The sequence below is a fragment of the Acyrthosiphon pisum genome, chromosome A2 (genome assembly GCF_005508785.2).
Source record: "Acyrthosiphon pisum isolate AL4f chromosome A2, pea_aphid_22Mar2018_4r6ur, whole genome shotgun sequence".
Classification (NCBI taxonomy): Eukaryota; Metazoa; Arthropoda; class Insecta; order Hemiptera; family Aphididae; genus Acyrthosiphon; species Acyrthosiphon pisum.
Window position 1 is genome coordinate 90,551,464 of NC_042495.1, and position 23,177 is coordinate 90,574,640.

General features: G+C 30.3%; 3 protein-coding genes and 1 long non-coding RNA gene across 7 annotated transcripts; 3 read left to right on the forward strand and 1 right to left on the reverse strand.

The window, feature by feature from the left end:
* The first annotated feature begins 639 nt into the window (after window positions 1-639).
* LOC107885274 (sulfotransferase family cytosolic 1B member 1-like) lies at window positions 640-1,515 on the forward strand. Its single transcript, XM_016808881.2, has 3 exons — window positions 640-915; window positions 979-1,073; window positions 1,165-1,515. Exons 1-3 carry the CDS (start codon window positions 804-806, stop codon window positions 1,249-1,251), a joined length of 294 nt encoding a protein of 97 aa, XP_016664370.1. The 5' UTR covers window positions 640-803; the 3' UTR covers window positions 1,252-1,515.
* Window positions 1,516-4,252: 2,737 nt separating this feature from the next.
* Window positions 4,253-9,597, forward strand: LOC100572318 (prostaglandin D2 receptor-like). The gene is made up of 4 exons (XM_003248249.4): window positions 4,253-4,680; window positions 7,049-7,226; window positions 7,422-7,645; window positions 8,818-9,597. Exons 1-4 carry the CDS (start codon window positions 4,288-4,290, stop codon window positions 9,064-9,066), a joined length of 1,044 nt encoding a protein of 347 aa, XP_003248297.1. The 5' UTR covers window positions 4,253-4,287; the 3' UTR covers window positions 9,067-9,597.
* A 4,403-nt stretch (window positions 9,598-14,000) lies between these two features.
* LOC100163280 (alpha-taxilin) lies at window positions 14,001-18,551 on the forward strand. 4 transcript variants are annotated; one of them, XM_008190437.3, is made up of 10 exons: window positions 14,001-14,298; window positions 15,061-15,187; window positions 15,261-15,554; window positions 15,644-15,790; window positions 15,855-16,061; window positions 16,151-16,279; window positions 16,358-16,516; window positions 16,584-16,917; window positions 16,974-17,254; window positions 18,148-18,551. In XM_008190437.3, exons 2-10 carry the CDS (start codon window positions 15,134-15,136, stop codon window positions 18,181-18,183), a joined length of 1,641 nt encoding a protein of 546 aa, XP_008188659.1. In that variant the 5' UTR covers window positions 14,001-14,298; window positions 15,061-15,133; the 3' UTR covers window positions 18,184-18,551. The 4 variants fall into 4 exon arrangements, with proteins under 4 accessions (XP_008188659.1, XP_001944177.1, XP_008188661.1 ...); XM_001944142.5 differs by having other exon boundaries at window positions 14,004-14,298; window positions 15,855-16,049; XM_008190439.3 differs by lacking the exon at window positions 14,001-14,298 and adding an exon at window positions 14,307-14,430.
* A 1,345-nt stretch (window positions 18,552-19,896) lies between these two features.
* LOC103310944 lies at window positions 19,897-22,877 on the reverse strand. The gene is made up of 3 exons (XR_511216.3): window positions 22,331-22,877; window positions 22,005-22,128; window positions 19,897-20,146 (listed from the first exon to the last, which is right to left on the reverse strand). It is a non-coding gene; the product is annotated as an uncharacterized LOC103310944 (long non-coding RNA).
* Between the last annotated feature and the right edge of the window lie 300 nt (window positions 22,878-23,177).

Below are 23,177 nucleotides of genomic sequence, written 5' to 3' on the forward strand. Positions count from 1 at the left end.
AATTGGTCCTTTTGATCTCCATACATGTCCAGCTCAGCCTATTCGGGCGCTTTTCAAGATCCCAACAATATTGGGTTCGTTATATAATTCTTCTAAATTTTTATTGCTTCGTGATTCATATTCTCCTTCATTGTTTTTCTTTGGGCCAAATATCTTCTTCAAGATCTTTCTCTCAAACACTTCTAACTTTTTTTCATCTGACTTTGTCGTCGCCCAAGTACTGCTTGCATACAGAACTACTGGCCTGACTAGAACTTTATATAATGTTACTTTGGAATTTCTTGATAATAGTTTTGACCTGAACAACGGTAATAGTCCATAGTAACACCTGTTCGCTGCGATGAGCCGTTTTTTCACTTCTTCATGGCTATTAGCATCTTCATTAATATCTACCCCTAGGTATTTAAAATTTCTTACCCTTTCAAACGTGTACTCATCTACTTTCAAGGAGTCTGATCTATGATTGTGTCTAGATACTATCATGTATTTTGTCTTTGTTTCATTTATTTTTAATCCAATTTTTTCCCCTCCTTTAGTAATATATCTGTTGTGATATTTTTGACTAGGTATTTAATTAATTTTGATATTGTAGGTATTATGATTCTAAATGTATAATATGGATATTTTTGCTTACTTTTATATATGTATAAAAGTATTATTTAAGATTCTGATCAGAGCAGATTTTACAACGATGTGTGTTTTTCTTTGTGTCTGACCGTACTTTTTGGAGCAGTAAAAATTCTTTAATCTTCAACTTATATAATATTAAAATATTAAAATATAATATCTTTCAGATCATATACATGGCCAGAAACGCAAAAGACACTTGCCTTTCATATTTCCACCATTTAACCTTGCTTGGTGTATATAAAGGAAATTTTGATGAATTCTGTAACCTGTTTGCCTCCGAGTCCAGTAAGTAAATTTGTAATACAAAATAAATTAAAAGTTACATACAATTTAAGAACGACAATGAAGTTTGTTGCAGTCCATTTTTTGACCATATTCTTGGCTACTGGGATCGAAGGGATGATTCGCAAATACTCTTCTTGAAGTATGAATACGTGAAACAGGTAGATACCGCATTGATCAATGCACGTTATTATGATCTTCTTATACATATATAATATACCTTTTTAATAACATCTTATTTTTTTAGGATAGGACCTACGGTCAGTAATTCGACGAACGGCTCAATTTTTAGACAAAGATATGTCTGACGATCAGCTATTGGTTTTGGAAAACCATTGAAGTTTTGAAAGCATGAAGAAGAATAGAGCTGTCAATCACGAACCATTTTATAACCAATATTCCAATCAGTGAAGGGAATTTTATAAGAAGTGGTGGTGTTGGAGAGGGTAAAGCAAAAATGACACCAGAGTTTATGAAAATGTTTGATGAATGAGAAGAAAAGTGTTTAGGAAAAAGTGCATTAAAGTTTTTATGGAATTAATTTTGTAGTAATTTCTAGTTTGACTATGCATTATACGTATGTAATAACTTAAAAATACGAAAAATACATAAATACGACTCTTGTCGATAATTATATTTAATTCAGATGTTGAAATAGTGTAATTAAGCTATTACCTTCCTCCAGGTGTTCAGAGGGCTCTCGAGATCGTGTATTCGAGAATTAGATCAAATACAACGGACAATATAATTTATGTAAAAAGCACTTATAAATTAATATTGCAATCAATATAAAATATTATATTAAATGCCTTACCTGATTCGCAGTTGTTCGTGAATTATGTTGTAAGAGTCTTAGGTTTTAGGTGACACAAAGTAATACTTCAAATATACAAAACGAAATAAAAAATGCACTGATTTTGGCTTAACATAAGAAGTCCAGTTGTCGCTCGTTGAAATCGGTATTGATATTTTGAGAGGTTGTTACTCGGTAGTCGGTGGCTGGTGCTCATGCACTGATTTAAGGGACGACACGAATATGTCTACCAGAGGTGGTTTTTATCAAAGGTTTTTTTGTACTTCTCGGACCTAGATTTCTCTTCGGTGGCAAAGACCTTTTTTTACCATTTATTTTCTCTGGCGACATATAAGGATTCCGCACGCCCTGTACTCCACGGAGCGCCAGTACGTGCCGATTTCTTAATTCGTGATCGTATAATAGAGATCGTACCTATTTTGTCGATGACAATGATTTTATTGGGAATGTTCGATTTCTACAAGTGACAGTCTGGCCGTTATTTATTACTGTGTAAGATTTTAGTTTATAATTATAATGGTGTGTGAGCATATCATTACCTACACGTACCTATATACGCTAATATTTAACTATTATTATGTATTATCACTATTACAGTATTACGCAAAGGGGAGCAAAATATTAGTTTTAAATCGTTATTTTCTGTATAACGTAATAATCGTTATAAAATATGATACTCATTACCCGTATACTCAGTGCCGTAGGGGCGAGAAGGGCACGTACTCACGCACTTGAAAAATCTTAAGTTGTATTTAAATACAAAGATTTACATATTTTTATTCTTTTATTGGGTTAGGGCTGTTGAAAGGAAATCATTTTTAAGGGGTCGTATTTAGACAATAGGTACTCCATATCCACCGTGAGTTATGACTTATGTGTGACTATGTGTGACCTGTGTAGTGACTGATCATTATTGTGCGTGAGTTCCCCGACTGATTTATGTAATTAAAGATAAACTATGACCATGATTTTTGGGAAATCAGTTACATACGCGCAGTTATACGTAACTAAACTTTGCAATTAAAAAAATTTCAACTCGAGAGTTCCAAAAGTGGAAGAAAAATTCACCCTGTACCAAAAGCCGGGATTTTAATTTAGAAAACATATTTGAATTCCTTATTCTATTTTCTAGGTCATGTAGGAAATTGATTTTCGGTTTTTTGTATTGTTTAGTTAGTATAGTACCAAATTAATTATATTATATATGTATATTTTTTTTCAATCGCCTTTATTTTAATGTTACTAAAAAAAAAAAAAATAGAAAATCCAATTCCTACATAACCTAGAAAAAAGAATAAGGAATTCAAATATATTTTAAAAATTAAAATCATACTTTTGGTGTTGCGTGAATATTTCTTCCACTTATTGGTATAAATGCACGAAAAAAATGACGAAAAAACCTGCTTATAACTTTAGATGCTTATAAAAAAATAGTGAATATTTTTAATATTGTTCAAATGCCATTGTAACAATATATTTGGAGCTTGGTATTAAAATGTCAAGCTTTTTTATCCAATAAATAAAATTTCAATGACATTTATAGAAAAAAAAAAACTAAAAAATAACGGAAACTGAAAATATCCGTAAACGCTCAAAGCAAGTCAAAATATTATGAAAGATTTATAGTGTATAAAAATTGTTAATATAAATATTCAGTGAAGATGTCATGTATCTACAGTCATTTGTATTAGAGTTGCACAAAAAACCAAAATCCAAAAACCTAATTCGGCGTAATCAATGTAAACAATTTAAAAAAGCCAAGAAAGCCGAGAAGTAGCGATATCAGTGTGAGAACCTTAACCGTAAGCCTAACCTAACCTTGTTAATTGGTTTATATAATTAATATACACAGCACTGTGTTTGAGTTTGACCTGGCGCCAGTGGCGCGTTGACCATGATTTTGAAGTGCTGTTGCCTGATAATTTTAAATAGGTGGGTCAGTGGGTGGGTGATTACACTGTATTTAGTGTGAAATTGAAGTACAAAACTAACTTCATAGTTCATAAGTTAATAAAAATAATAATTTCAATAATAAGTATTATATTAAGTAGTCAAGGGATGGTAGGTCATTCATAAAATGAATCAACTGATAAGATATTTCACTTCACCACGCAACTGCGTGCCGTGCACTCAGTTATATTTATATTTCTTTTTTAATATAATAAATACTGGCAGGTCTCACGGAATTTTTAATTAACTCTGTTTGACGTTGGTATTTTTGATAATTATAGTCAATTTTTATCACACCACGGTAAACGTTCTGACATTGTGCACTATAATAATATCATAACGTAATGGTACCCCAGAGACAGGGACGTCCGCCGAGGGTGCAATTCATCAACTGCAGCGTATACGTGATAACAATGACTACAATACGTAGGTATAGTATAATAATAGTTGACTCGACACACATAATAGCGATGGTGATAAAATTTCTTTATAATAGTTATTATACTACCTATTACGTGCTTAGACCGGAAAGGCTTAGGGGCGGTGCCGCGGTGGGGAGATAGCGTGCCGGTCGACATAATATTAAAGGCGCAGACCACGACCACAATCCGATGGAGTTGGCCGTGACGAACGAAACCACTTCGTCGTCGCCCGCGACGCCGGTGCTTCCGGTTTTTTGGGTTAACTTGTTCACGTACGCGTTCTACATATTCGGCATATTCGGCAACCTGTTGTCGCTGTTTATACTGCACCGGGCCCGGTCGAGCGCCAACAAGAGGCACGTGTTCATGTTGCATTGCCTGCTCACCAACGATTGCTTCCTGTTGGTCGGCCATCTAGTACTGACGTTCGTGCACAACACGTGGATAAATAACAACAACAACTTGTGGATGTGTCGGAGTTGCGTCCTGTTTCGGTTCTTCGTGTGGGGCGCCGTGTGCGCGGCCATCGTGATGGCCGTCGATCGCTGGTTGGCGCTCACCAAACCTTTTTTTTACCTAAAAGTGAGTAGATACCGCGGGTACCTGTAGAATTTCTTTTGCTCCACGTGTATACCGCCGCGTATACCCAGTATCTGATTAGGTCAGGCCAGGTTGTTTATGGTTATGCTTGGTGGGGCCCTACCACGGTAGCTCACTTCACCCGCCAAATTCACACGTGATACCCAAGTACCTACGAGTGTACGACTATAGTACCTATACGCACCGGCTCGTGTGTATATTTATATATGATGTGTGGATACGAGCTTGAAGGATTGGGATTGTTTGTGGACAAATGATCATATTTATATGTGGTTAAATTTCAGAAAGTTTAGATATTTCTGAAAAATGTTAAGTAAGAATTTCTGATAAATTAAATAATATCAATGAAACAATTTATAAACGAAAGCTAGATGCGTGTACATTTTTGATATAGAACTTACAAAATGGTCCCAAATTTAAATTATATCGTATTGACTTCCATGCAATGTGTAGTTTGTAAATGTGTATGGCTATATATGTATACCTACTAAAATGTATTTTAATATTTTATTGAAATTTCCTATTAATATCTTTTTATTGATATCGATGAATATTGGTAATGACCCTGTGGAGTGAATATGTGCTGTATGAACTGCAGTTCATGATGCATCATGGAAAAAACACATATTATAACATTTTCGTTTCAGTACCAATTTGCTAAATCACGTTTCTACTTTCTACCTCTTACAATAATAATTTAAAGTTTAAAGAATGGTTCAAAGTACTATAATATTGTTATGTATGATAAGTGGAAACACTTTTAGGGTTTAAGCTATACTTATGACTCAAATGAGATACATAAACGAGACGTTGTCTTAAAAAAGAAAAAGTATTACTTTAATTAAGGTTGGTCAAAACCTATTTCAAGCATTGCTCTTAGTATAAGATTTTAATTTTTTGAAATAGTAATTTAATTCTAGTTTAGTATAAGTGAATCTATCAATATTTTATTTAAGAGGCCTGCACGTGACCTGCTTTTTTGCTCAAAAACATGCCTTACAGGAAAAACTCTCACGCCTCGTAGACTAATCCGATTTTGATAATATATTTTTTTTTAAAGAGAAATACTTTTTGGAGAGCGAATGGGCCTTGGATTTTTATAAGTCATAAAATTTGATTTTGAATATGACCAATTATCATACGCTTTTGTTATTTTTGTCTTAAGCAGCGAAATTAAAAATCAAAGTCCAATGTGCGTAGTAAAAAATTATCCTCTTTCTAACGAAAAAAATTAATAAAATCAGACCACTCTACGATGCGTGAACATTTTACCTGTAAAGCGTATTTTGAGCAAAAAATCACGCATTTTATTTTTGATTGACAGTGCCGTTGATATGTCCCACTAATCATCATTGACGACTAACACATGGGCGGCGCAGCGAAAGTAGTTATTGCCTAATTATTTCTCCTTGTTAAAGACACGCGATTAAACAATAACCAAAATTTGATGTTATACAGTCTGTAGGTACCTATGTAACAGGAAGACCTATCAGACGAAGTAACTTTGGTTCTTATCAATATTTTCAATTTTTTTTATAATGTCATTCACTATCGTCAGTTTCTAATGTAAATCTTTCAAAATTATTTATATAAAGATAATTTTGTAAATAGAGCTTTTTCCGTAAATAAAGAAATAATAATAATATATTAGTTTTATAAACAATAGAAGGTAAACGAAGTGGTGATTTAAAAACAGAGAGGAAGTATTTAAAGAATACATTAACGAAATCATAAGGGCTGGTTGCTGATTCATCAAGGTGATTAACTGAAGAAGGGGCTGCAGGCTGGGAGGTTTATTCTCTAATTCTCTCACAAATTTCCAAAAATGTGACAAATTAGATAATAGTGAACATTCGATACCTTTTATGTAGGCATAACCTAAACTCTAGTTTGAATTGGTGTTTGCATTAATATCGCAGATCTGAGAATAGTAGATAGTTTGCAGAGACAAGGTTAGATTTATTAATTATTTACATAATATCGATGTAGTATAATACCAAGACGAAGACGTATACAGTTATTATAGGAAACTGAAATTAATATTTTTTTTAATTGGTTTAATCAAATTATAATATTTATGTATATGTATATATATGATATATTATTAATATATATTTAGGACTCCTTAAACAACTATAATAATTTAAGGAATTACCGATGAAAACGACCAATAATTATATATACTTTGTACACATTATACCTACCTTATGTACCTACCTACATGCGCGAATAACCAACGTACCTACGTACCAATTTATTTTTTGAAATTATACTACCTATTTCATTTTCATTGTATAATAAACTCATCTAAATTAATATTGATTATGAAATCCTTAATATGTGATTCCAGCATATTAACTTTCGTCTAATGAAACGAACGATAGTCATACTTTGGTTTGAAGTACTGTGTTTGGTGTGCGCACCATTCTTTGGATTCGGTCTTTACTGGGATGAGACTCAGTGTAAGGATTTTCAAGATGCCGAGAAGCCTCTGGACGTGTTATACTTTTACTTATACTTTGGTCACGGTAAGTAACCTTATAGTAAATTAAGCAAACTTAAAGTATAATAATTTATTGCGCTAAAACGTTATTCTAGAAGAATGATTAGTGTTGTTACTTATTACATTTTGCTTTGAACACATTATGCTATATAGGTACCTATTATAAATAACCAATAGATGTTGATAAAATATAAATGTGCCGATTTTGTTTTTACGATAGGTGTTATTCTTACCATTGCAATGGTTTACACGAACTTAGCCGTTATGAAAGCTCTGTGCGTGAAAGACAGTCATATTCAGAACAACCACAACGAGTTAATAAGACATATTCACCACCAAGGATCGTCGATGACTCACAACTGGCTCACCGAAGAAGAACGATCGTTTGGGTGGTTCGTGTTGTTAGTGTGCGTCGGGTTTGTCACATTATGGGTCCCGCAAATGGTAAATGCGATAATTTTATATTATACATTTATGCTTCTACTGAGTATTAATCTGAACATTGAGCATAATAATATTATTACCGATAAATTATATATTAAAAATATAATATAATAATATCAATGATGAAATATTTATAAATATGTAAGTACCTATATTATACATTTGTAATATATGTATTATTGTATTATATATTAAGTATTTATAATTAATGAATGATAATCAAGCGTGAAAAACTTATATTTGATTTTTTTGATCAGTGAGTCGACCATCATATTATATGCTGACCCTTGCACATAATATGTAATTATACCTGTTGGATTTCAATAACATATTTTATAGGTTGTATTTTTTATCGTACTCGTGACCTGCTAGAGCAAAACTTATTAATGGACAAGTGGTAGTTTTTTGTATATGTTTGCATATAAAAAACACAAAAATACAATATAAGTATTAAGAGAACTCTTAATATCCCCCGTTTACGCGTTAACATAAAAAACTAGAAGTATTAACGAGAAACTACAATTTAAATTAATTTTCATGTTTGTGGTTGTTGTTGTAATTGTGGACTTGATAAAAATATTATGGTAAATAATGACTGTCTATTTAAAATGAATACTAGTGTGTTACTGTGTTAGTGTCATATTTAATAAAACTAAATATAATTTTATCCAAAACTTGAAAACTGTGATTTTTAATGTTCAATTGATTGCTTACAACTTTGGAAAAATAATCATCAATAAAATGTAACAACATAATATTATACCATATAGCCTATAGCCTATTCAAATAGGTACAAAAATAATAAAATAACATAATATAAAATATGTCTGATTATTGATGAGTATGAATATAGGTACCTAAAAATAAGTCCCTATGAATATGTTAAATATTAAAATTAAGTTTTATTTTTACAATAAATATTATACTATATTTGTTTGACAAAGTTGTATGTAAAAAGTAATTGGGTATGTAATTTGGCAAACAAATATTTTGATTACACATAATATTAATAATATGAATTCAATAATAAAATTATGCAATGCCATTATCGTCTATAGATTTCATACTACATGCATTAAGATTTTTCAAAATTCCACCTATCTGTTTTAAGCACGTCCTTATTATATTATTTTAATTATTTATATTTTATATGTTCGTGTGCTCCCCGGCAGTTCGCAACACTGTTGACCAGGTTCATCGCGGATAAGTCAGCGATTAAGCAGATCAAAATGGCTGTGGGAGTGCTTCTGGCCATTCACTTCGTGCTCAACCCGTACTTGAACGTGCTCCACCACTGGAAGTTGGTAAAGTCCACCTGTTCGCGACCGAAGAACATCAACGCCAGCGGCGGTAGCGCGAACGGAAGTCGCAGCGTTTCCTTGAGAACGACGTACAAAGTATCTACGCCACAGATGCTATGATGGCGATATAGGTACAATGGATACAGTCCAGTGGTCGATCTAGAATTTTTTTTTAGGTGGGCTCATTGTCTTTTTCTTAGTTTTATGACACAAATATTTAAAAACGGCCCAATTTATTAATCTAGATGATAGGCCAGTTGGGGGGGGGGGATCTGGCCCCTCTTTAGTCCACCACTGCTGCAGTCTGCTGTTGCACGCGTGTGTTTGAACATACAATCATAAGATATTATAAAAGTACTATAAAGTATAAATTAACTAAATTAGTTAAAGTACTTATAATTAATTTGCATGTGTTAAGTTAAGTCCCACGTCGCTGGTATATCTGAGTATGTGGCCAACACCGGTCAGCGGCCACTGGAGACATTACACGCCCGTCATCTGGGCCTGGGTGGTATTATATTATATTGTGTACGATTGTTAGCCACCAACTCATACCTGCAGCTGTGCAGGATTGTTGGGAATTCTTTAATAATAAGTTGTTTTCAAAACTATAAAATTTGTTACTTTAAAATGTATTTTTGTATTAATACAAGTTATTGACTATGGTTATAATTTGTTTGAATATTTTAAATTTGTAACAACTGTAAAAATTACAATCTTTAAAAATTTAATATTTATCCTGTAAATAAAAAAATAAGTTAAAAAAAGCTGGACATGTGGGTATCATCGCTCTGCTGTACAGTAGTTGTCGAGTATGTAATTATTATTTGTGCGCTAAATTTGAGTTCAATGTTGAATGCGAAAAACGATTATGAGCCGAGACGAAAACTTGTTTTCAATACTCATAAGAAAATACAAAATAATAATTTATTGTTTTTGTTTAATTTTTTAAAATATAATGACATAATGTTCTTTAATGTAAAATAATTTTTAATTTTCATTTTGTCAACATTTTAACTTAAAATGCTTATAAAAAAAAATCTTGAACATGTATTTTTAATATTTTTAAATAGATATTGTAACAATTCTTGAGGAGCCTTGTATTACATTTTCTCAAGCTTTTTGACCTAACGAATAAAATGTAATTGAAATGTATAGAACAAAACTTAAAAATTGGAAAATAATAAATTTCCACAAACACCTCAAAATACATCAAAATATTTTGAAAATTTTATCAAGTACCTCTGGAAAATAAAAATTTGATGTAAATTTAACATAAAACACCTCCAAATTTTTATTTTTTTTGACGAATGCGTCGTAAAAAAAGGTGGGTAAGTGGATGTCGCTCTGCTGTACAGTAGATTACAAGTGGGTCACTGTATAATGGATGGTATTAAATTTGAATTCAATGATATAATATCATTGTATAAGAAAAACGATTCTGAGCGGAGACAGTAAGATTATTTTGAATTTTTCTTCCATCTTCAAAATCTGGGTTTATACAAATTATTATTAGAACATTAGTTATTCTAGGTATTTTAATATGTAATTTCGTCCAAATTTGAACTTAAAATGAGTATAAAAATAAACTGCTCATGTGTTTTTAAATTTTTTGGTAACAGAATAAACTACTTACGTGGAATCTTGTATTACATTTTCAAATCTTAGATTTAAAAAGAAAAATTTTTACGAATTCTTAACTAAACATAATTTGCTAATTTTCGTGATTTTTTCATATTTTGTCAATTTTTGAACTTTAAATGCTAATAAAAAAAAAACTGTGACTAAGGATTTTGAATATTTTTCAAATATCATTGTAACTATATATTAGGAGCCTTGTATTAAATTTTCGAGTATTTTTACTCAACAAATAAAGTTTTATTGACATTCATAGAAAAAATAAAACGAATAATATTGGAAACTGAAAACGTTCCTAAACAGTTCAAAACAAATCAAAATATTTTGAAAATTTTATCATGTATAGAAAATGGAAATATAAATAACCAGTGAAAATGTCATGTATCTACGGTCATTTGTTGTAAAGTTACACCAAAAACCAAAATCAATTTTCTCGAAAACAGGTTTTGCGTAAAAATTCCCGTTTTTCCTTAATGTTTTTCATGCCGCTTTTGAAAACTATTGGAAAAATTTTACTTTTGACTCCCCAAAGTACCAACCAGATTCACTTTCCTATCAGAAAAGATACTGTTGAAGAAAATCGAAGCACTTCTACTGTCCTAAAAAGTGATGACAGACACCAAAAAAAAAAAAAAACACATCATTGTAAAATCAATACATTCATCGTTTCACTCAGAATCTAAAAGTTCTATCATAAGTTAATATCAAACATTCTTATAAACATATCAATGATAGGAATTGGCGTACCATGTTAATATTTTATGTATTTTGAATTGTGAATCCATGAAAACACTAAGTTACGACGTAAGCATGCAATTCCTTAATTTCCAGTCGAGGTGAATTATTAACTATTGATAATTAATTTATTACATATTACATATAAATTATCAAATGTAATTGTATGTAATATTTCAAAATACTGTCTTCGGAAAGAGTAGAATTGGATGGTGCAAAATATAAAAGAAGCAAAAGCCAAACAGTTGAAATTAGAAGTTAAAACGAAATGAGTGGTAAGTACTTACATGAATAACTTATTAATTAGATATACTATTTAGCTACAATACAGTATGTCCCAGAAGTCTCGTATCACCCTTAGTATATCCGTGGAAAGTCAATATGATATTTAAATGCAGCTTTTTTTTTACAGTAATAAGTATGGAAATTCTCATTGAATAACCTGATATTCGATTTTTTAATTCAAACAAAAATTAAAAAATTATCATAAAAATTGTTTAGGCAAATAAGTTTTTATATGTCCAAGATAGCCATTTGGTTGATCGTATTTTTTAAAACAGTTCAAATAAAAAAAGGTGGGCAAGCGGATGTTGCTCTGCTGTACAGTAGGTTACAAGTGGGTCACTACTCACTGTAATATATGGTGTTAAATATGATTTCAATGATATCATATCATTGTACACGAAAAACGATTCTGAGCGTAGACGATTTGTCAGCGTATGATATTACTACAGTGTTTGTCGGTCTTTTGGAAAATAAACGAGTTCCTTTTTTAGTTCCAAATAAAATAAAAATTCTTATTTAATCTTTAATGTTTTTTTCTTTCATATGCATACTTCTTTAATTTTTAATTATAATAATATATAAGTACAAGTAGGTAGGTATATATTACAATTTTATTTTGAGATTTTCTTCAAAATAAAATTGTTAGCCAATGTGGTCGATTGTCTTAACGCCGATACTCGATAACGATCACTGATTCGCAATATACCTACATAATACACATTAAAAAAAATATATCTTAATTTCAATTATTTACATAATTATCTGTGTAAATAATTGGAACTAGAAAGAAATGAACAATTTTGTTATTTTTCCTTGAAAAAAAGAACTAGTTCATTTTCTCGTTCTTTTTTATAAAAAAGAATTCGTTCATCGTGCCGTTCTTTAAAAAGGAACCCGTTCCTTTTGGAACTCGTTCCTTCCAAACACTGTATTACTGTAGTCTGTAAGTATATTTGATGATATTATTGTGAACAAAGTATAATTTATATATAGGTAACCTATTTACGTGGAACCTTGTTTTAAATTTTCAATCCTTAGCTATAAAAGTTGAACATTTTATTCATTTTTAACTACAAAATAATTATTGAACTTTAAATTTGATACGTTTTGTCGAAATTCGAAATTCGAATTTCAAATGCTTATAAAAAAAAATAGTATCATAGGACATAGATATATAATAGTATACTTTATAAGTTTCAAGTACCCATGAATAATATTATACAATCACAACAAAATAACTAAAATAGTTATTCTAGGTTTTTTAATATGTAATTTCGTCCAAATTTGAATTTAAAATAACTATAAAAATAAACTGTGCTTATTTATTTTTTAGATTTTTTGGTAACAGAATCAACTACTTACGTGAAATCTCGTTTTAAATTTTCAATTCTTAGATATAAAAGTTGAACATTTTATAAATTTTTAACTACAAAATAATTATTCAAATTTAAATTTGATAAATTTTGTCAAAATTCGATCTTTAAATGCTTATAAAAAAAATTGTGCCAATATATTTTTAATATTTTTCAACTGCTATTGTAACAATATATCAGCAGGAGCCTTGTATTAAATTTTTACACTTTTTGGCCCAACAGATAAAACTTTATTGATATTTATAGAAAAAAAAATTAAAAAAATTAAAAACTGACAATATTCGTAAATCGTTAACAACTCAAAAAGAGTCAAATTATTTTCAAAATTGTATCGTGTATAGAAAATGCTAATATAAACATTCAGTGAAATTTTCAAGTATCTACACTCTACAGTCATTCGTTTTTTAATTACAAGAAAATAAGAAAATCGTAACATGAGAAATCGAGTGAATATCAAATGTTGTAAAAATATGAATTTCAAACGCTCATAAAAATTTAATTTCACTTGCTTATAGACATTTTTTTTTTTTTTGAAAAATGTAGACAAACTTATGATGAATCTTGTATTACATTTTCAAATTTTAGATTTAAAAAGAAAATTTTTTATGAATTTCTAACTCAACCAATTTGCAAATTTTCGTCATTTTTACGTATTTTGTTAATAATTGCACTTAAGATGCTTATAAAAAAAATTGTGACTATGGATTTTTAATTTTTTTCATCTGCCTTTGAAACAATATAATAGGAACCTTTAATTGTCTGTAGTAATTTCGAATAAAGGCGGCGGCGGCGGAGTACAGTGTTACCATTTCGCGGGCGGGTATCGCGGGCACCGGCGCGCCGGCTCGCTCGCGATCGTCGTTCGTCACCGGGACCAGCCGCGGCCACTACCACCACCGACCACCATCACTACCTGCCGACAAGTCCCCTCCACCACCTCAGCAACAGACCCTTTAGTACGCACACTTACGAGCACAACATTACTACATTACACTTATATATAATATTTGAATGTATATATATTAATAACAATATACATAATATATATATATATATATGTATATCGGTCCATCGTTACCCGTCCCGTTTCTTCGTACGGGTCCGTCCCGCACCGACCGATTGCCGTTTTAGGTCATTTACCAGTGCATTATCGCTCAGCGCCGCCGTATACCTTGTCCGGACTCGGCATAAATAATATTTTATACAGGATAGCTGCTTCCGCCGCCGCCGATCGCTTACACCGCCACCGCCCGATCACGAGGAAGACGACGACGACGACAAAGTGCAAACATTAATCATCCGGCGTGCTTACATATTTTCGGTCAGTGAACGCTAGATGCGATAATATTATTTATTATTATTATTATTGTTATTATTATTATTGTTATTATTGTTATTCACAATCGTTATTCACCGTCGTCGGCACCGTGCAAGTGCTCATTCCTCGAAACTGGTGAGTCGTGCCCCCCATGAACACGCGTTCCGTTCTCCACTCTTGCCCCCGGACTGACTTTTGGGTGTTGTCGTCGGCTGCTGTCCATCCGTCCATCTATCGTCTTGTCTTGATCTCTTTTCGTTCCAGCTCGACAGAACCGTGAGTCATCTGTTGGCCAATCGATACCGGCCCATTTCCCCGTCAGTTTTTTTTTTCGGTAGCCAGCTCGCAGTCAGTCAATCCACACACTCCTATATCATAGATAGTTTATACTTTATAGTCTTACTAAAATGTATGTTTGTACAGTAATCAGTAGTAATCAATATTTCCATAGCACCAAGTTAGGGGATACGTACACCTAGTTTATCCCTTGAAAATACATTGAAGAAACTTAATTATAAACAATTGTACAGTCTAAAATTGAACTTATATCGTGTTACTGTTGTTTTTATTTATACATTATAAACTCTACAGAAAGATTATTTAAATAGTTCTAAGCACAGTATCATTAAATATTGTAGTACTGTCATTTCCAATTTATTTATGTGACAATAGCTCAAATGTATAATGAATTAATATATCATTCTTTCACATTCTGCTTTAAATTATTAAAGGTACGATTGTGTTAACTAAAATTTTTGTTTTCAGTCTAAGAACATTTGAATAGATGCACTGTTGCAGTTTATTTTAACATATATAATACTTGGTTTATTTTATTGACATGGAGACTACACCTACCGTGTCAGAAGAACCTTCTGTTGACAAGACTACTCAGGTTAGTATAGTTTTGTAAAGTTTTATTGTATTTTTCGCTTAAAGTTTTATATTAATTATAATTTATTTTGCAGCCTAGTAATCAAAAAGATGCGCCATGTGTGTCCAGTACAGTTACAGAATCCTTGCCCAAACAGACAGATGCTGTTGATAGCACAACATCTGTAGCCACTCAAGCTTCCGAGTTAGACATAGCAGATTCAAATCAACCATCTAATGATAAGAACCGTAAAAAAAAAGATCGTCATTTAGCTCAAGCATTGAAAACTGTTTTGAATAGTATGAATTCTTTAAATACACCTGAAGAAAAACTAGCAGCATTATGCATTAAGTATGCAGATCTGATGGAAGAAAATACTAAGCTGAAAGTAAATTAAATTTTAAAAAATGTAGTAGAAGTAACATTTACTTTTTTTAAATGTTTATTAATTTTTGATCTTTTTACTCTAAATATTAGACTGCTTATAAACAAACTGAAAAAAGAGTATCTCAGGCACTTACAGAACGTGATATAGTCAGAGGTGAAATGAATAAAGCAGTTATGACAAGAAGTAGATTGGAGAGTTTGTGCAGGGAATTGCAGAAACAAAATAAAGCAATAAGAGTAATAATATTAGAATTCTATATAATATTTATTTTTATTTATTAGTTAAATCAATTTTTTTCAGGAAGAGAGTCTGAAACGTGTCAAAGAAGCTGAAGATAAACGTATGGAAATGACAAATAAATTTCAAAACACATTAAGTGAAATAGCTTCAGTAATGCAACAAAATAGTGAGAAAAACAACAAACTTCGAGATGATAATATGGACATGTCTTCTAGGCTTAAAAATGTGTGCGAACAGTATGAGCTTAGAGAACAGGTAAATGGCGCTGTAAGCACATAGAAGTTTATTATTATTATTATTGTACAGTTTTAACTAGGAATTAATTCTTAGTATAGAATACTTGTTAATTGTTGTAGCAAGTAGTTAAGTTAGCTAAACAAATTGAGCTTGAGACCCAATTATGTGATGCGAAGCTGGCCAAAGCGAATATGGAAATCAGTGTAGAACGAGAAACTATTTTAAACGAGAAGACTCATTTATTAAAGGTTTCTATTATTCATTTGATTTTCCTTATACATTTATTAAAATTGTAATCTTATAGAATGCATTTTTTTTTTCAAAAGGAAATACGACTATATCAAACCAGAATTGAGGAGATGCAGAATACTGAAATAGACTTGCGAAACCAAATTTCCCTATATAATGAAAAATATGAAGAATTTCAAAATGCCCTAGCACGAAGCAATAAAGTTTTTGCTGGGTTTAAAGGAGACATGGAATTAGTGAGTAGAAACAAAAAAATATTATATAGATACTTTATTTTTATTGATTACGTATTTTTATTCATAGATGTCAAAAAAAATAGTTAAACAAGAAAAAGAGTCTGCTAGTTGGAAAATGCGTTATGAGCGTTGCCAGCAACTTTTAGATGAAATGACCTCTGAACGCACTAGAATTATTAGTGATTTGTCTGTGGCAACTCGACAATTGAGTACCTTGCAAAAATTGTGCCGAACTCTTCATTCTGAACGACAGTCACTTTTGTCTAAGTTGGAACACGAGAAAAAAATCCTGGAAATGCCACCAAATATGGTATCTGGAGAACCTGGAGAAAGTCTAACAGAAGCCAACATGTATGCAATGGCGGAATGGTTTGCGCGCACTGAAATTTCAAAATCTAAACGTAAATAAATCTAAATTTTTGGCCGACTTTGTACTCATGTCATGGTCAAATTTCAGCGGATCAGTCAAAAGAGACACTACAGTCAGTTGTTGAAAATCAATTGAAAATGGGCAAGGACTCGTCTGAGCAGCAACCACTTATAAATGGAGAAGATATGTCCCCAGAATCTCCTTCATCATCTCAATCACATATGTCGGATGAACCTGCTTATGATACCGGTGTAAGCAGTAGTTCATCAGTTAATGGAGACAAAGTAGAATGTGTTGTTGAAAATAATGTTGAAAACAAGTCAGTTGATGAACAAGAGCCCAAAAAGGCTGACATTAAAAAGGCCAAGGTAATTATCATCATTCATATACTTTTAATTTGTAATTTGTTCCTTTATATGAGATAAGAATCAAGACAAATCAATTAAAAATAATTGTACCTAATATAGTTCTATATAAAAATAACGGTACTGGTTTAGTTGATACCTGCCTAGAAAGTATTCTCCCACCCATCTCTCGTATTTTTAATATTCAATTCATAATACTTTATAGTTTATATACATTTAAAACTACAAAAATAAATACGATAACCTACTTTAATACTTTAAAAGTTAAATCTATGATAAAATCCAACAAAATAATTAAATTAATTGTATGTATTTATTTATCTAATGGTTCACAATTAAATTATAATAATCAAATTCATTATTAGAATACAATTAATTACCTACACAGTAGTACAGTACACATATAATATAAAATATTATTCAATTCAGCAGTAATTCTATTAATCTTAATATCAATAAAAGTGGCGGACTTAACTTAAATGACAAATAACAAATTTTCTTAATATTAAGCAAAGTTAATAAAATGTGTTCAAATGAGCCACGAGGTCTTTCTGGTGCAAGAACTGAGAAGTGATGTAGATATTGTGGAACATTTACTATTGTGTTAATATTGATATCAAAAAAATTAAAAATATCATGCCACTCATCAATATATCTTAATTTAATCATATATTTTTATTAAAAGGTGTTCATTTTTAAATTTGAATACTTTATTATCGATTGAATAACTTCAATTAACATGTCACTTTGTTTACCATCCACCTAAAATACATAATGAACTTTACTACTGAAAAAAAAACTACCTGTGTATCAAATACAATGCCAAATGTAAAAATAAATCAACTGTACATTCTCGCCTGTTTGCTATATTTAATTTTGTCAATTGAATGTTTCAGGAAACTCAATCAAAACGGAAGGCTAAGAAAACGTAGTCATTTTTGTCTTTCTTTGACATGTAGTAGTTCACTAATACTAAATTTATGAGTTGAAACTGCCAACTGTATCTGTGAAACAGTGGATGTTTCTTATAAGCAAAATTTTTATTATTGTTTTATTTTCAAGCCATTATTTATCAAAGATGATTACTTGTAATCATTTTAAATTTTTAATTAAATTAAGCTCTATTTTAAATATATGAAAACAAAAGTTCTATTATTAATTATTATGATGGTATTAATTTACATGTTGTAATTATTGTAATATCAGTTATCATTTATTTATATAGCTTTGCCAATTTTGCTTTTAACGTTAAATGAAAAAAAAAAATAATAACAATAAAAAATATATTATCTGAACAAAACAACATTTTTTTGAAATTATTAATCTTGTGTTTTTAAATGGTGCCGAAAACAATATTAAACTATAATATATTTAAAAAGTATTTTATATTTTATTGATAACCTCATATTTTAAAAAAAATTTCTTGCACTATTTTCCTTCTCAATTCAAAGTTTAAAATTGTTATTAAATGATTACCTACGTATTAATAAATTTGGCTATAAAACAAAAACTGGGCTCTTGTTATAAATGTGCAAGATCATAACATGTCCAGTTGCCGATCCAGAAGTGGTTATCTCTTAAAATAACTCAGCCCAATGAGACGGAGCTGCCAATCTTACCATATATTCAATCCCTCCCCCCTCATTGTATTTGCTCTAAATACAGTTCACACTATTCATAACCAGTGTCTCGTTACTGTAAGCTTCTATCTTTTGCAGATGATATCATTTTTTTTTTAAATTGATACCCAAGATGATAGGGACACATTTATAGGACTTGTTAGTCTACAGATTTTTTAAATTCGGCAACAATTTTGGTTTATCTACTTATCTCTTAACATAGATAAATGTGAAACTATGTTTTTTATTAGATGCCGTTACCCTTTTATATTTTCCTATTCGAATAATAACACCATCTTCATCTCCATTGTTGTTGCTACAGTGTTTCTTCACTGTGCCATATAACTCGTATTCATTTCTTGTATCACATACAAGCAGTGACAGCGCGAAATTGTGGAGGCTTTGAAACATATTGTGCATTTTAAATATTTTTATTACCATACCTTCATTGAACCAAAATTAGCAGCAGGGACCATTAATAATTATTAACTATAATATTTGTATTGAGGTCTTACGATTATATATATATTTATACACCCACCCACCCATTTCAGATATGAAGCAATTGCTTCAAACAATCCTATACCCCGCCACCACTGCATACAAGGCAGTTAAGGTATTAGGTTATTTAAAGTCTGTAGAATTTAAATTGTCTGAGTAAAGTGTTTGGAGAGAAGGATCAACCTTAATAAACCACATCTAATGAACAATTTTAGTTATCAATAAGTAGGTAATAGTCAATAGTTAATGTCATAACCCGAATTATACAATTCAGTTACTCTCATGGTAGAAATTAACCTATTATCAATGTTGATAACCATAAAAAAAGGTACATTAGCATATTTTTAAAACAAAATTATGACTATTTAATAACATGTTAAAACTATGAAAGTATTTGATCAATTTGAAACTGACTAACTACTTTGTCAGTACATTCCATATTATTGTTACCCCCGACCTAAGCACTAGCGGTAAGCACCACAATAACTTAAAAATGTATAGGCTAACAAAAACAAAAAATAATAATTATCATAATACATATTTTTTATTACTTTTTCATATTTATATAATAAGTTGACAATAGTATTTTCAACATAGGCCACGCACATTGACAAACGCCAGGTTCATTTTGTACAGCAGTTTTCAAGTACACTTTTTATGACAGAGTTCATTTTCCAATAAAAAAAAAATGATGCATCAACAATGTTAGGAGGTTTTGCGGAACTTAAATAACTTGCTATGAAACTTATTTCGTTCAATGTGAACTTTGGTAAGACTATAGTAACAAAAATACACATAATTAGTATAATATGTAATAAATATTATAAGTAGTATAAAATGGCAAAAAAAATAAAGAAGTTTTATGAATGTGATTAATTAGGTATAGGATTTACACGCAATTTATTTTGTTAGAATATACTTTAATCACTGTAAAATACAATAAAATTTATAGTGAATTTACCGATAATTTCTAAACTATCAATATGTATAAGAGAATCACCCATCTGCTAATTTTTTAATATATACCTATATAAAGTTGGTTTGTATGTAAATTAAATCAAGTTGGTCTTGCTTATGAATACGTCGAAACCATTTTCAATATATTTTAACATTTTTCTTTGCCCGACAAAAACAGATTTTATGAGATTGTAGTATAATGCGGCACTTAGTTTTTTATACTATACTTTATTCAACTTAAGATTACACCTGGCAACAGAAAAAAAATCACGCATTTCCGCTCATGTCATCTTCTCTACCGATTGGTACCGCTGCCTCCACTCACCCTCCCATCACTCATCACCACCACTGCTAGCACCAGCGTAGGTACGATCGGTGTACTCTTGGTTGAATATCTAGATTATACTTACATTGAAATATACCATTAACCATGCATTTATTGGGTTTGCAGTTAAAATATGCAATTATATGCCTTATACTTAAAATATGAAAACCAATAAGATCATACGTCTATTATGTATCAATATTGGGTGATTCACCTGACTAACCAAAGTCAGATTTATCACAAAGGAACATACCAATGCATATAAATCCTAGCCCTAGTGATTATAATAAATAGTTAAGTTTGGCACTATCAGTACTTTTAGAAGCTGCATTACAAGATTATTGACACATATTTATCTAGTCTTAAATGAGTATAATACTACAATTTAAAAAAAAATAATAAATAAACTTATTGGGAGATTAACGGATTTTTATGTACAAATGGTGAAATAAAATGTTTTATTCAATAAAAACACAGGGAAATATTCTCTAAATATACTTTAACACTGGAAAAAGAGAATGACCATAGTTACATTATATTATTATGATTTAAGTGTTAAAAATTAAACTTTAGCTAATAGAACTACAAGAATAACATAAGAATTTTAAAAAAAACTGTTGAAATAAAAATTAACAACTTGATCAAACATGTTTCAAAAAAAATAAAAATTTGGAAAAAATTTATGACAATATAGCAACATATTCATAATATTATGTTCAATATTAAACAATTATCTACAAAAAAAATATATCGCACTAGGTAATAATGTTAATACCTGGTGTATTAAAACGAAATAAAAAATTACCATTTCCTATAAGCTATTATTTTTTAAGTGCCTTTTTATATTTTCTTGTTCAAATAGTAGAAATATTATGTGTGATTATGTATAAAATATTCTCCAATGTATTTAAAACTCAAATTAGTCAAATTGCGCCTTAATTAAATATGCATTTTTATGCAAAATTATAATTGTATTTGTTATTAAATAAAACGATGAGAAACCTCACCCAAATCATCTTGCACAGCCTCAGTAAAATATATAAAACATACAAATCTGGCCTCTACTTATGAGATGAGAAAACTTAATTTTGATCAAATATATTATTATATTAGTAAGTTATTTTTGTCATTAAAACTAATGGATTTATTTATTCTACCACAGTAGTATGTAAATCTTGATGACATAAAATTACTACCATACATTTCAGTACCTATTGTTATGGTTAAATCAAATTTGACTGATTACAAATTGAACTAATTGATTGATTATGTTTAATTAAATTATTATATTTGATAATAGTTCAATATCTAATAGCTCATAATATAGTAAATTGTTAATCAAAATAATTACTGTTGCAATGCTGAAAATAAGATCTTCTTGAGCTCTTTGAGTTGATGATCTGTTCAAATTAGAATATGAACTATGGCTTTGATTGTATGGTCACAATTAAATGTTCATCCATATTCTATTACACCTATTGCAAAATAAAACGTAAGAAATTAGATGATATAACTTGATATTTATAGTTTAATATTTTCCAACTACCTATATTTAACTATGGAAAATTTCATCATGAGTATTATACAAAAAATATGGATACCTAGTTGAATTTTTAAATTAACATATTCTAAATAACATTATATAATATAATAGGTACATAATATTATTATACATACCTTGACTATCCATAGACAAAAAATCTGAAATTACAAAAGAACTTCTTAAAGTTCCTGGAAAAACTGAGCAGCCGACGATTGATGCATCTCTAGATGAGCATAAACAAGAATCAGAAGCTTTGGAAAATACCAATGGTAAAGCGATGAAAAAGAAACAATTGAGCCTGTGGAAGAAATTATAAACAGCGATATTGGATTTTGTGTAGCAACTGAAGATTATAGTGTAACCACCAAAATATGGTGATAGTTAAACTGATGAGCAAGTGAAGTCTACAATGGTGATGAATCACTCACAGAAATGGAGACCAAAGAATCTATCAGAGTTCTCCATGATGACACCAACGACCAACCATGTTGAAAACATGAAATCAATTTAAAGCTGTAACTGTTACAACTGCTATCTGCACGAGTATCACCACTCACTATAACACCACAAATAACTATGCACCCACGATGTAGAGAAGACATATCTTCTCTACATCGTGGATGCGCAAATGAATTGTTGAACAAGTTTAAAAGCCGAAAAGGAACTAGATAAAGCTGACGAAAGACAGACAATGTTGTTGATAATAATAGTTAATAATAGTTCATCAGCTGATGCGGTGTTGTAAAATACAACACCGAGAAAAAGTATTCAAATACTTTAGAAGTATTTGAACAGTATTTGAAATATATTTTTTTTATTATTGTGAATACTATTTTGTATAACACTTTTTTTTATTCCTTTGATTCTTAATTTGTTTCTTTTTGTAATCATATAATATAGTCTATAATACTTTCACAGATTATATGAAAACCACGAACTAAGGTAGAATATGAGAATATGATATTATGATATTCTGAATAT